At 46.1% G+C, this 14,580-nt stretch overlaps 1 protein-coding gene across 1 annotated transcript in view; it reads right to left on the bottom strand.

The window, feature by feature from the left end:
• Positions 1-7,149: 7,149 nt before the first annotated feature.
• The window catches only part of ZBTB8OS (zinc finger and BTB domain containing 8 opposite strand), a 35,157-nt gene continuing 27,726 nt past the window's right edge, over positions 7,150-14,580 (bottom strand). The window contains exons 4-5 of the mRNA XM_031934403.1: positions 13,354-13,390; positions 7,150-7,265 (exon numbers count right to left, since the gene is read on the bottom strand). Coding sequence (XP_031790263.1) covers positions 7,179-7,265; positions 13,354-13,390 — 124 coding nt within the window. The 3' untranslated portion in view covers positions 7,150-7,178. The remainder of the gene's footprint in view (positions 7,266-13,353; positions 13,391-14,580) is intronic.

The following is a 14,580-nucleotide window of genomic DNA, read 5'->3' as shown; positions in this document are numbered from 1 at the left end:
GAGACGGAGTCTCGCTCTCTCACCCAGGCTGGAGTGCAATGGCGTGATCTCAGCTCATACCTCCGCCTCCCGGGTTCAAGTGATTCTCCTGCCTCAGCCTCCAGAGTAGCCGGGATTATAGGCATGCGCCACCATAGCCGGCTAATTTTTGTATTTTTAGTAGAGACAGAGTTTCGCCATATTGGTCCGGCTGGTCTCAAACTCCTGACCTCAGATGATCTGCCAGCCTTGGCCTCCCAAAGTGCTAGGATTACAGGTGTGAGCTACCACAACTGGCCCATAATTTTTTGTCTTTTTATTTTCTTGCATACTTTTAAAAGGTTATATGCCGAGTCCAGGCGCAGTGGCTCACACCTGTAATTCCAGCACTTTGGGAGGCCAAGGCAGGTGGATCACTTGAGGTCAGGAGTCCAAGACCAGCCTGACCAACATGGTGAAACCCCGTCTCTACCAAAAATATAAAAATTAGCTTGGCATGTTGGCACACACCTGTTATCCTAGCTACTCGGGAGGCTGAGGCAGGAGAATTGCCTGAACCCAGGAGGTGGAGGTTGCAGTGAGCTGAGATTGCACCACTGCACTCCAGCCTGGACAACAGGAGTGAAACTTCTCAAAAAACAAAAGATACTGTGCCTTTTGTTGCCTATCTAAACTGATTTAAAACTTTTTCTGGCCGGGCGCAGTGGCTCACGCCTGTAATCCCAGCACTTTGGGAGGCCGAGACGGGCGGATCATGAGGTCAGGAGATAGAGACCATCCTGGCTAACACGGTGAAACCCCGTCTCTACTAAAAATACAAAAATTAGTGGGGTGCGGTGGCGGGCGCCTGTAGTCCTAGCTACACGGGAGGCTGAGGCAGGAGAATGGCGTGAACCCGGGAGGTGGAGCTTGCAGTGAGTGGAGATCGCGCCACTGCACTCCAGCCTGGGCGACAGAGTAAATAAATAAATAAATAAATAAATAAATAAATAAATAAATAAATAAACTTTTTCTTTATTTTGAGGAAAAAGTCCACAAAAAACCCAGGAGTTAAAAACTCCACCTAAAAGTATTAGCACCACATATTAAAAAATGAAGGCCTTGAGATACGGCCACATTGGCTCACTCCTGTAATTCCAGCACTTTGGGAGGCTGAGGTGGGAGAATCACTTGAGGCCAGGAGTTTGAGGTCAGCCTGGGCATCAGTGACATTCTACCTCCACCAAAAAAAAACCCAGAAAATTAAAATTTGGCGGGCATGGTGGCACAGGCCTGTAGTCCCAGCTATTCGGGAAGTGAAGCTGGGGCTGGAGGATGGCTTGAGCCCAGGAGTTCAAAACTGCAGTGAGCTATGACTGTGCCACTGAACTCCAGCCTGGGCCACATTATGAGATCCTGTCTATTTAAAAAGTAACAAATAAATAAAAAAGAAAGCCTGGATTTTCTCTCCCTAAACAATGAATATCATGTTCAAGCAGGTGACCCCTCTATAAACCCTGACTTTATTTATTATTTTCAGGGATGACTATGCCAGTGGGGGTAGAAACTTTTCCTTTTCAGTCCTGTTTTTCCTCACAACTACTTTTGCTGGAAAGTTATTCAGAGTCTAACAGCTAGACCCCCATTGCCCCACCATCTCCGCCGGTGAGGCCCGGGATTTACCAGACACCCCTAAAGCTAGATTAGCTAGACTCTAGGGACGGTAGAGGGAAATAGACATTTTTCTGTCGTGTGTAGTCGACGCCTTATAAAAAGCCCACATTTGGCCCCAGCGCGGTGGCTCACACCTGTAATCCCAGCACTTTGGGAGGCCGAGGCCGGCGGATCACCTGAGGTCAGGTCAGTCTGGCCAACATGGTGAAACCCCGTCTCTACTAAAAATACAAAATTAGCCTAGCAGGGTGGTGGGCGCCTGTAATCCCAGTTACTCGGGAGGCTGAGGCAGAAGAATCACTTGAACCTGGGAGGCAGAGGTTGCAATGAGCCAAGATCATGCCATCGCACTCCAGCCTGGGTAAAAACAGTGAAACTCCATCTCAGAAAATAAATTAATTAATTAAAAAATAAAAATAAAAAACCCACATTTGCCAGGCACCGACTAGATCCACACCGTCCTCATTTAAAATAGTTGGACTTGGGGATTTGTGCTGTGGAATGACTAACCTGGAAGCCACGCTACGACTGAGGGGCGGCGGGGACTCGAATCCGCGCGATCAGATGCCGCGGCAGGTGCTTAAGACCTGCAGTCTAGAGAGCGAACCTATCTTATCCCCACTTTAGGAAAAGTTGTTTGGTGTTACTTAAGGTTATGACATTGTCCTCTGTGAAGTCACTTGCGTCCCTGACACCCCCCAACTCAGCTGGGACTGGCCAGTGCCCTGCTCCGGGGTCTCGCCGCGGCGGCCAGTAGGAGGCGTCGGCGTCCCAGGAGTCTGCGGCCGAGCCAATGGGAGCCGCGAGAAGGCCCGGAACGGAGCCTGGGCGTGAGATGCTAGGGAACTACTCCCTCCGGTGGGATTTGGCCAGAGTTATCTCACTGACGGCCTGTCTCCCAGGCTGGGGTGCAGTGGTGCGATCTCAGCTCACTGTGACCTCTGCCTCCTGGGTTGAAGCGATTTTCCTGCCTCAGCCTCCCCAGTAGCTAAGATTACAGGCATGCGCCACACGCCCGGCTAATTTTTTGTATTTTTGTTAGAGACGGGGTTTCACCATGTTGGCCAGGCTGGTCTTGAACTCCTGGCCTCATGTGATCCTCCCACCTCGGCCTCTCAAAGTGCTGGGATTACAAGCGTGAGCCACCGCGCCTGGCCTGAAGTGCTGGCTTTTGAATACAGATGCTCAACTAAGATATGGGAGAAAGAAAGCTAGATTAGCACAGGAAAAAGCCACAGTAAATAAGTAGGAGAAGGGAAATAAGTCTGGAGAAGAGAAAGGAAAGGGAGAAGCAGAAACGAGTGACTCAGCTTGCCCAGCTTAATAAACTAAGATTCTAGCAAATGGCACAGGCTCCCAGGGTTGTCTCTAGAATGGTGACACCCCTTTACCAAGCACTGTGGACCTTTTTAGAATTAAAGAGGGGGCTGGGCACAGTGGCTGACGCCTGTAATACCAGCACTTTGGGAGGAGGAAGTGGGAGGATTGCTTGAGGCCAGGAGTTTGAGACCAGCCTGGGCAACATACTGCCTTTGCAAAATTATGACTGAGACAGTGGAAAGAGATCTAACCTGACTCCATCTTGGCTGTAACCTCCAAGCTGTCCTTCTTCATTCCTGGGCGGAGGCTAAACTAACTTCAGGAGAAACTTATAGTTTATAGTTTAAAACAAAGATGATAACAGCCCTTTCCCAACACAAACCTCCTTGCCTGGGGACTAGACTGCCTTTGTAGGACTAAGAAATTAGCCACAAGATTAGAAATTACGGTTTAGGATTCATGCAGCTGGAGGTTACCAAATCTTGACCTTCCCTAAGCTGCTCCTAAGATCAGTGCTTGAGATATTTTGCAGACCCTGCACTTGCTGGATCAGCTGGGACCAACCAGATCGATAAACTGGCTCCTCTGATCTTGTGGCCCCCCACCCAGGAACTGACTCAGCGCAAGAAGACACCTTCCACTCTCTATGATTTCATCTCTGACCTGGCCAATTAGAACTCCTGGCTCACTGGTTTCCCCCAATCCACCAAGTTGTCCTTAAAAACTCTGATCCCCAAATACTGGGCAAACCTAATTAGTAATAATATAACTCTGATCTCCTGCAGAGCCAGCTCTGCGTGAATTACTCTTTCCCTATTGCAATTCCCCTGTCTTCATAAATTGGCTCTGTCTAGGGAGCAGGTAAGGTGAACCCACTGGGTAGTTACACTGTTTCCCAAAAAAATAGCAGTCAGGCATGGTGGCACATGCCTGTAGTCCCAGCCACTCAAGAGGCTGAGGCGGGATGATCCCAAGTAGCTGGGACTGCCGGTGCATGCCACCACACATGGCTAATTTTTGTGTTTTTTGTAGAAACAGGGTTTCATCATGTTGCCCAGGCTGGTCTCAAACTCCTGGGCTCAAGTGATCCACCCACCTTGGCCTCCCAAAGTGCTGGGATTACAGGCATGAGCCACCGTGCCCAGCTCCACTTGGTTTTAATATATTCCAGCTCTCACCCTCTTCTTACTCTGGATTTGGCCTTCATTGCCTTCCTGGTCTTCCATTGTTCATTTTCACAATTAAACTCCAATTAGCCCACGATATGCAAAGGTTCTGTGAAAAAAAGAGCCCCATCTCAGCCTGGCAATCAATCCTAATAAAAGGTAAAAGGGTTCTAGACCGGGCGCGGTGGCTCACTCCTGTAATCCCAGCACTCTCCGAGGTCGAGGCGGGTGGATCACAAGGTCAGGAGACTGAGACCATCCTGGCTAACAGGGTGAAACCCCATCTCTACTAAAAATACATAAAATTTGGCCGGGCCCGGTGGCTCACGCCTATAATCCCAGCACTTTGGGAGGCCGAGGCGGGCGGATCACGAGGTCAGGAGATCTAGACCATCCTGGCTAACACAGTGAAACCCCGTCTCTACTAAAAATACGAAAAAATTAGCCGGGCATGGTGGCGGGTGCCTGTAGTCCCAGCTACTCGGGAGGCTAAGGCAGGAGAATGGCGTGAACCCGGGAGACAGAGCTTGCAGTGAGCCGAGACGGCGCCACTGCACTCCAGCTTGGGCGGCAGAGCCAGACTCCGTCTCAAAAACACAAAAGGGTTCTGAGGGATGTTTTTGGCTTGAAGAGTTACAATTTAAATCTGTAAAAGGTGCCTGAGTACAAAGAAGGTTAAAAAGCACGACCCAGTGTTCCTGCTATACATTCATTTGAAGAGCTGCTTTTCAAACCACAGGCTCTTGGCCTATTCTTCATTAACCCTATTTTCTTTTTCTGTTTTAAGATGGAGTCTCACCCTGTCACCTAAGCTGCAATTCAGTGGCACAATCTCAGCTCATTGCAACCTCCATCTTCTGGGTTCAAGCGATTCTCTGCCTCAGGCTTTCAAGTAGCTGGGATAACAGGCGCCTGCCACCACGCCAGGCTAATATTTTGTATTTTTAGTAGAGATAGGGTTTCGCCATGTTGGCCAGGCTGGGCTGAACTCCTGACCTCAGGCGATCCACCTGCCTCAGCCTCCCAAAGTGCTGGGACTACAGGTGTGAGCCACTGTGCCTGGCTTTCATTAACCCTATTTTCTGTTAAATACTCATAGAAAACTAATTGCTAATCCGTTCCTTTTAGTTCAAGTTCGCCATACTGTGAGGATATTTAGCACCACCCAGTGGCAATTTTTTTATGTTCTTGTGAATAAATAGCAACTTTGCAAACTCTTGATCCCAAAAGATAATACCTGTATCAATAGAAACAAGAAAAAAGTTGTGAATCAAACTAAATTTCATTTATAAAAGTCTTCTACTTTAAGAGTTCAGATCATTTTAAGGTTGTTTTCCTGGCCTCATGTCTCCTTAAAGACAAATAGTTACGCCAGGTGCAGTGGCTCACACCTGTAATCCCAGCACTTTGGGAGGCCAAGGTAGATCACTTGAGCCCAGGAGTTCAAGACCAGTTCAAGACAACGTAGTGAGACTGCATCTCTACAAAAAATTTTAAAAATTAGCCAGGTATGGTGGTGCATACCTGTAGCTCCAGCTATTTGGGAGGCTGAGTTGGAAGGACTACTTGAGCCCAGCAGTTTGAGGTCACAGTAAGCTATGATTGCACCACTGCATTCCAGCCTGGGGGACAGAGTAAGATCCTGTCTCAAAAAAAAAAAAAAAAAGGACGAATAGCTTAGGTAGTTAAACAACAACAACAATAAATAAATTTTTCAAAAATTCTCCTTTTATTCTCTAGTTATACACATATACTCACTTTCAAATAAAATTCTACATTAGAAGGAAAGGTCTCTTTGTAAGGCATAGTATTGACTTTTTCTTATGAGAAAACAGGAAATATCATCAGTGCTTTTAAAAAAGTGAAAGCGTAAGAGAAAATCAGGGCTCTATCTAGAGAAGTCTAATTGCTTCTCTATAAAAACGAACTGGAGAGCTGGGCGCGGTGGCTCAAGCCTGTAATCCCAGCACTTTGGGAGGCCGAGACGGGTGGATCACGAGGTCAGGAGATCGAGACCATCCTGGCTAACACGGTGAAACCCTGTCTCTACTTAAAAAATAGAAAAAACTAGCCGGGCGCGGTGGCAGGCGCCTGTAGTCCCAGCTACCCGGAGGCTGAGGCAGGAGAATGGCTAAAACCGGGAGGCGGAGCTTGCAGTGAGCTGAGATCCGGCCACTGCACTCCAGCCTGGGCAACAGAGCAAGACTCCGTCTCAAAAAAAAAAAACCAACTGGAATACAGGATTCCTGTCCTATAGCAACCTAAAACACAACCTCCCTTGATGTACATATAGAAAATATATGTCTTGTAGCCGGGTGCGGTGGCTCATGCCTGTAATCCCAGCACTTTGGGGGGCCAAGGCGGGCGAATCATGAGGTCAGGAGATCGAGACCATCCTGGCTAACACGGTGAAACCCCGTCTCTACTAAAAATACAAAAATTAGCTTGGCATGGTGGCGGGCGCCTACAGTCCCAGCTACCTGGAAGGCTGAGGCAGGAGAATGGCGTGAACTCAGGAGGTGGAGCTTGCAGTGAGCTGAGATCACGCCATTGCGTTTCAGCCTGGGCTACAGAGCGAGACTAACTCAAAAAAAAAAAAAAAGAAAAAGAAAAAAGAAAGAAAATATATGTCTTAACCAACTTGGAAGAAAAACAAAATTCTGTGTGTGCAAATATATTTTTTCAAGTTACTCTTTTTTCAACCTGGATTCAGCCTCAGGCTGCTGCTGACATCAGTGCTCCTCGCTGGGGTGAGGCTGGAGGGCTTGCATTGCACTGGAAGGGCATGAGGCACCTACTGCCATAGCAGAGAATCAAAGGACCACAACTGTCCCTTGGGGATTGAAGAATGTTTTTAAAGTCTGATTATTTGGGGACCACAGACCAAGGCTGTACCCTGATTTTCCCTTTCTGAAAGTCACACTTTAACTAAAACATTTCTGTTCTACAAATTTCCACGTATCAAAAGACGCTGTAGAATTTAATTCATAGTGTCTTCTCAAAAGGAAAAAAAGGAAAAAAAAAGCAGTTATTCATAGGAGTCTTTTCTTTTTTGGTGTCTTAAATGTCAATGATCACAAAAACTTCTGGTTTCTCTTCATCATAGACCTGCATTGCCGAATATGTTATTGCTTTGACTTCTGTTCCCTAAAGTTGGGGTTAGAGAAAAAAAATAGGAAAATAGGATATTGAAATCATAATCATTAACTCTAGCAACAATCGGCAGAAAGTAAAAATTTTAGTATTTTGAAAATGAAAAACTCACATGAAACAATTCGTTATGAAATTAGCATAGTATACAGGGATCCAAGAAAAATGAGAGGCAACACATGCACAATGGAGTTGGGACATGGAACTCTAATCCTGGCTTTGTTTCCACCTGGGTATAGAAATTGTCTGGCCTGTCTGGACATCAGTTTTTCATTTATAAAATGGGTTAAATTACATAAAGACACATCCATAGGTATGTTCACTGCAGTACTATTCACAATAGCAAAGACATAGAATCAACCCACATGCCCATCAATGGTAGACTGGATAAAGAAAATGTGATACATATACACCATGGAACACTACACAGCCATAAAAAAGAATGAGATCATGTCCTTTGCAACAACATGGATGGAGCTGGAGGCCATAATCCTAAGTGAATTCATGCAGGAACAGAAAACCACGTTTCCATATATTTAAGAGGGACACAAACATTGAGTACACATGAACACAAAGAGGGAAACGAGACACTGGGTCTGCTGATTGAAAAACTGCCTATCAGGTATTACGCTGATTACCTGGGTGAAAAATTGTCTGTACACTAAACCTCCAAAACACGCAATGTACCTATGTAACAAACTTGCATGTGCACCCCATGAACCTAAAAATAAAAGTTGGAAAAAAAAAAGTAAAAAGCTTTTGAGGATTAAAAAAAAAACAAATGGGTTGAATCAAAGGACACAAGCTTTTCTACTATTTGGCTCAGGGCTCCTTCTGAAACCCAAACCACCTCCTTACACTCTGACCTAGGCCTTAGGAACTCAACCTATTCTCTTTTCCTCAGCTGCCAACACTCAATTCACCTCTTGGGACTCTTCTCTTTCCAAGTCTAGCTGAAGAGTAAGATATACTTTCCCTACTTTCCCAGGTCAAAAGCTCTCCACACGTCTCTGATACATGACACTGCCCAACCCTGCCCCAGTTTAAAACCACAGAATTAGATGTTCTCTTAGGTTCTTTCCAGCTCCAAAAGGAATCTACAATAATTCTGTGCACCATAAAATGTATCAGGCAATACGTAAATGACATTTGCTAGCTGTACACCACACAAAAAAAGGAAGATTTCACAGAAGGATGTAAGTAGCAGTGCCGCTTTTTCTCCTCTGCCACAATCACCTGGCAAAACCACAACCTAATTCAAGTTCAACTGTCTGCTTATGGCAGCACACACCATGCTAACTGGTATCACCCTGAGTGTATGTCCACACATCTCAAACAGGAATTCAGCACTTGCAGTAAAATCTTACAATTACCAATAAATTCCCTTTTTCACTCTCTGAGACAATTCTTTCCCTTCTCCTCTAGTGATCATTCCTCCCTCATTCTCACTCTCAATCAATTGTGCTTCCTAGAGAAAGTAAGAGCAACTCAGTAAGAACTGACGCATCTTCCTACCACCAAATCTACCATCATGCTGTATCTGTACTCACCTTAGCCTCCCTGGCTGTAATGAATGGCTTGTCCCTGCTCCCATCAGAAGGCCAACTTCTATACATGAGTATTCGATCCTATATCCGCCTTACCAAATTTTACCAAAGAGGTTGTGGCCTTATCTCTACAACCTTATCTCCTACATTACACCTTCACTCTCAGCTCCAGCTTGCTGTTCCGTGAACACAACTTATCTCATTTCAGGGCCTTTACACCTGTTTCTTCACCTGGAAAGTTCTTCCATATTTATGCTCACTTATCTCTCTTGCCTCTGCTCAAATATCACTTTGTCAAACATACTGATATATTTTGGCTGTGTCCTCACCCGAATCTCGTCTTGAACTGTAATGCCCATAATCCCCAAGCATTGTGGGAGGGAGCAGGTGGAGATCATTGAATCACGGGGGCGGTTTCCACCATGCTGTTCTAGTGATAGTGCGTGAGTTTTCAGGAGATCTGATGGTTTTCGAAGGGGCTTCCCCCTTCGCTCAGCACTCACTTCTCTTCCTGCCACCATGTGAAGAAGGAAGAAAGTGTTTGCTTCCCCTTCCGCCATGATTGTAAGTTTCCTGAGGTCTCCCCAGTCATGCTGAACTGAGTGTCAATTAAGCCTCTTTCCTTTATAAATTACTCAGTCTCAGGTATGTCTTTATCAGCAGCATGAGAATGGGTTCATAAACATATATTTTCTGACCCCCTCCCCTCCTCCAACCACTCTTCTCTTATCCTGATGGCACTGGTCACTATCTGAAATTATGTGTTTACATGTTTGTCTGGCTCACTTCTTCCACTACATTTTAAACTCAGTGAGGGCAGAGACTTCACTTATCCTGTTACATTTCTACCTTGAGTGTGTAAAAAAATGTCTGAAACACTAGAGGCACTTGATTCAGTATTTGCTGCATGCATGCATAAACTCATGGATGGATGGAATATGGATTCATAGAGAGAAGGTTAAGACAATATTAAAACCAGGAAGGTATTTTTAAACCAAGAAATAGTCCAGGAACCAGATGTTTTAATAAGCTATTTATAAAACATTCCTTTTTGCTTTGAAAAGTTGTTTGATTGACTGGGCGCAGTGGCTCATGCCTGTAATCCCAGCACTTTGGGAGGCCGAGGCAGGCGGATCACCTGAAGTCCGGCGTTTGAGACCAGCCTGACCAACATGGTGAAACCCCACCTCTACTAAAAATACAAAAATTAGCCGGGCGTGGTGGCGTGCACCTGTAATCCCAGCTACTCAGGAGGTGAAGACAGGAGAATCACTTGAACCTGGGAGGCGGAGGTTGCAGTGAGCTGAGATTGCGCCACTGCACTCCAGCCTGGGCAACAGAGTGAGACTCCATCTCAAAAAAAAAAGTTATTTGATTATTCATTCATTCATTCAAAAAATAGGAAGTAGCTGGGTGCAGCGGCTCACGCCTATAATCCCAGCACTTTGGGTGGCCGAGGTGGGTGGATCACCTGAGGTCGGGAGTTTGAAACCAGCCCGGCCAACGTGGTGAAACCCCATCTCTACTAAAATACAAAAATTAGCCGGGCATGGTTGCGTGCGCCTGCAATCCCAGCTACTCAGGAGGCTGAGACACGAGACGCCCTTGAACCCAGGAAGGGGAGGTCGCAGTGAGCAGAGATTGTGTCACTGCACCCCCTCCTGGGTGACAGGGTGAGACTGTCTCAAAAAAAAGAAATAAAAAAAACTGTTGGCTGGGCGTGATGGATCATGCCTCCTTTGGGAGGCTGAGGCAGGTGAATCACCCGAGGTCAGGAGTTCGAGACCAGCCTGGCCAACATGGTGAAACCCCCATCTCTACTAAAAACACAAAAAATTATCTGGGTATGGTGGCATGTGCCTATCATCCCAGCTACTCGGGAAGCTGAGGCAGGAGAATTGCTTGAACCTGGGAAGCAAAGGTTGCAGCGAGCTGAGATCGCGCCACTGCACTCCAGCTTGGGCAACAGCATAAGACTCCGTCTCAAAATAAAAAAAAAATTGTTAGGAGTACCAAGCTGGAATTGGTGGTATGCACCTATAAGCTCAGCTACTCAGGAGACTGAAGTGGGGGGGATTGCTTGAGCCTAGGAGTTTCAGATCAGCCTGGGCAACATAGCCAGGCACTGTCTCACATAAACAAAAACTCTTAGGAGTAAATGAAATTAATTTGCTCACGATTCATTCTGAATACTTCCAATGGCAAATATGAATTTAGAATACAGTTTTGTGCTGCATAACAACATTTTGGTTAATGATTAACTGCATATTAGATGGTGGTCTGAGAAGATTGTAATACCTTTTTTTTTTTTTGAGACGGTATTTCACTCTTGTTGCCCAGGCTGGAGTGCTAGGGCACGATGTCCACTCACTGCAACCTCCGCCTCCCAGGTTCAAGTGATTCTCCTGCCTCAGCCTCCCATGTAGCTGGGATTACAGGCGCCCGCCACCACACCCAGCTAATTTTTGTATTTTTAGTAGAGACGGGGTTTCACCAAGTTGGTCAGGCTAGTCTCCAACTCCTTACCTCAGGTGATTCACACCTCAGCCTCCCAAAGTGTTGGGATTACAGGCCTGAGCCCCCACACCCAGCCTATAATACTGTATTTTTACTACACCTTTTTTTGGTATTTAGAAATATAAACATACAAATATTTACTAATGTGTAACAACTGCCCATAGTATTCAGTATAATAACATGTTGTACAGGTTCGTAGCCTAGGAGCGATAGGCTATACCATACAGCATAAGTTATACCATCTAGGTTTGTGTAAGTACACTCTATGATGTTTGCACAATGATATAATCGCCTAAAGATGCATTTCTCAGAATGTATCCCAGTAGTTAAGTGACCTATGACTGCATCTGGCCTAAACACAGGGGTCAGCAAAATATATATAGCCCACAGGCCAAATCGCCTCTTTTCGTACAGTCCCATAAAGTAAGAGTGATTTTTATATCTTTATTTATTTATTTTTATTTTATTTTTTTGAGACCAGTCTTTCTCTGTCACCCAGGCTGGAGTGCAGTGGCATGATCTCAGCTCATTGCAACCTCCGCCACCCAGGTTCAAGTGATTCTCCTGCCTCAGCCTGAGCAGCTAGGATTACAGGCGCGTGCCACCACGCCCAGCTAATTTTCGTATTTTTAGTAGAGGCTAGGCTTCACTATATTGGCCAGGCTGGTCTCAAACTCCTGACCACAAGCGATCTGCCTGCCTTGGCCTCCCAAAGTGCTGGGATTACAGGTCTGAGCCACTGTGCCTGGCCTGATTTTTACATTTTTAAATGGTTGGGGGAAAAATCAAAACAATGACATTTTATTACATTTGAAAATGATAAGAAATTCAAATTTCAATGGGCATAAAAAAGTTTTACTAGAATACAAGTGAACTCATTCATTTAAGTATTATCTATGGTTGCTTTGGTGCTACAACAGAGGCACTGAGTAGCTGCTCTTCTGTCATTCTTGGCCCACAAATCTTAAAACATTCATTATCTGTTCATTTTACAGAAAAAAAAAATGCCAACTCCTGTTCCAACAGATTTTCCTATCATAGAGTGAGGCCATACAGGTCGGCAAATACAGAATCTAGAGACACACAGAAAGTAGAAGGTACAATAGAGAACATCTAGTCCAACATCTTTTTTTTTTTTTTTTTTTGAGACAGAGTCTCGCTCTATCGCCCAGGCTGGCGTGCAGTGGCCGGATCTCAGATCACTGCAAGCTCCGCCTCTCGGGTTTACACCATTCTCCTGCCTCAGCCTCCCAAGTAGCTGGGACTACAGGCGCCCGCCACCTCGCCCAGCTAGTTTTTTGTATTTTTTAGTAGAGACAGGGTTTCACGGTGTTAGCCAGGATGGTCTCGATCTCCTGACCTCGTGATCCACCCGTCTCGGCCTCCCAAAGTGCTGGGATTACAGGCTTGAGCCACCGTGCCCGGCCCCAACATCTTTTTTTTTGAGAGGGAGTCTTGCTCTGCCACCCAGGCTGGAGTGCAGTGGCCAGATCTCAGCTCACTGCAAGCTCCGCCTCCTGGGTTCACGCCATTCTCCTGTCTCAGCCTCCCGAGTAGCTGGGACTACAGGCGCCCGCCTCGTCACCCGGCTAGTTTTTTGTATTTTCTATTAGAGACGGGGTTTCACCGTATTAGCCAGGATGGTCTCGATCTCCTGACCTCGTGATCCGCCCGTCTCGGCCTCCCAAAGTGCTGGGATTACAGGCTTGAGCCACCGCGCCCGGCCCCCAACATCTTTATTATAGGAGAAGAAATCAAAGGTCAAAAAGGCAAAGGGGATTTCAAATCCCACAATAATCTGAACAAATGTGACCCTAAAACCCAATGCTGACTCCTCATCCACTAAATCAGGTGTATATAATCACAGTATTTTAACAAAATATATCCAGACAGGTCAGAGAACTTTGAGAAAAACTTATGACTTTACACCAGCTAGAACTAACTGAAGTTGACTGTCACATATATGAACTTTATGGTAAGGAAATTTTTCATGTTCTTAATGACTGGGTTTTAAAACATACCTGAGGGTGCTTGGACAATGAAAATTCTTCTCCCCACCTTGAGAATACAAATTAAAACATGATTAAGATTTGTTCTCTATTTATATATTTTAAAATAAGCCTTGTAAATGTGGTTAACATGCTAGAAAGCCAAAAGAGACAGGTGGGGTCAGGGAGTTGTTAAGTTTCACTTTGATTCGTCAGAAGATACAGCTGTTGATGGATGTGTGTACAGTGGTCATCATTTGCTCTTAAGGTTGATAGATAAGGCCAGGCACGGTGGCTCACACCTATAATCCTGGCACTTTGGGAGGCCAAAGGGAGGATCGCTTGAGCCCAGGAGTTTGAGAAGAGCCTGAGCAACATAAGGAGACCTCATCTGTACATAAAATTAAAAAATAAAAAAAATTGGTTGGATGTGGTGGCACATGCCTGCGGTCCTAGCCACTCAAGAGGAGGAGGCAGGAAGACTGCTTGAGCCCAGAAGTCAAGGCTGCAGTGAGCTGTGATTGCACCACTGCACTCTAGGCTGGATGTCAGGGCAAGATTCTGCCTCAAAAGAAATTTTTAATTACAGGCCGGGCGTGGTGGCTCACGCCTGTAATCCCAGCACTCTGGGAGACTGAGGTGGACGGATCACCTGAGGTCAGGAGATCGAGACCGGCCTGACCAACATGGAGAAACCTTGTCTCTACTAAAAATACAAAATTAGCCAGGTGTGGTGGTGCATGTCTGTAATCCCAGCTACTTGGGAGGCTGAGGCAGGAGAATCGCTTCAACCCAGGAGGCAGAGGTTGCAGTGAGCCGAGATCGTACCACTGCACTCCAGCCTAGGCGACAGAGCAAAACGAAAAAGGTCATACACGGTGGCTCATACCTGTAATCCTAGCACTTTAGGTGGCCAAGGTGGGAAGATCACCTGAGGTCAGGAGTTCAAGACCAGCCTGGCCAACATGGTGAAACTCCGTCTCTACTAAAAATACAAAAATTAGCCAGGCGTAGTGGTGGGCACCTGTAATCTGAACTACTCAGGAGGCTGAGGCAGGAGAATCGCTTGAACCCAGGAGGCGGAGATTGCAGTGAGCTGAGATCGCGCCACTGCACTCCAGCCTGGGTGACAGAGCGAGACTCTGTCTCAAAAAAAAAAAAAAAATTTAATTATATGGCCAGGCATGGTGGCTCCCACCTGTAATCCCAGCACTTTGAGAGGCAGAGGTAGGTGAATCCAGGAGTTCAAGACCAGCCTGG

The sequence above is a fragment of the Piliocolobus tephrosceles genome, chromosome 1 (genome assembly GCF_002776525.5).
Source record: "Piliocolobus tephrosceles isolate RC106 chromosome 1, ASM277652v3, whole genome shotgun sequence".
NCBI classification, from domain to species: Eukaryota; Metazoa; Chordata; class Mammalia; order Primates; family Cercopithecidae; genus Piliocolobus; species Piliocolobus tephrosceles.
This window is presented reverse-complemented; position numbering and strand designations above follow the sequence as displayed.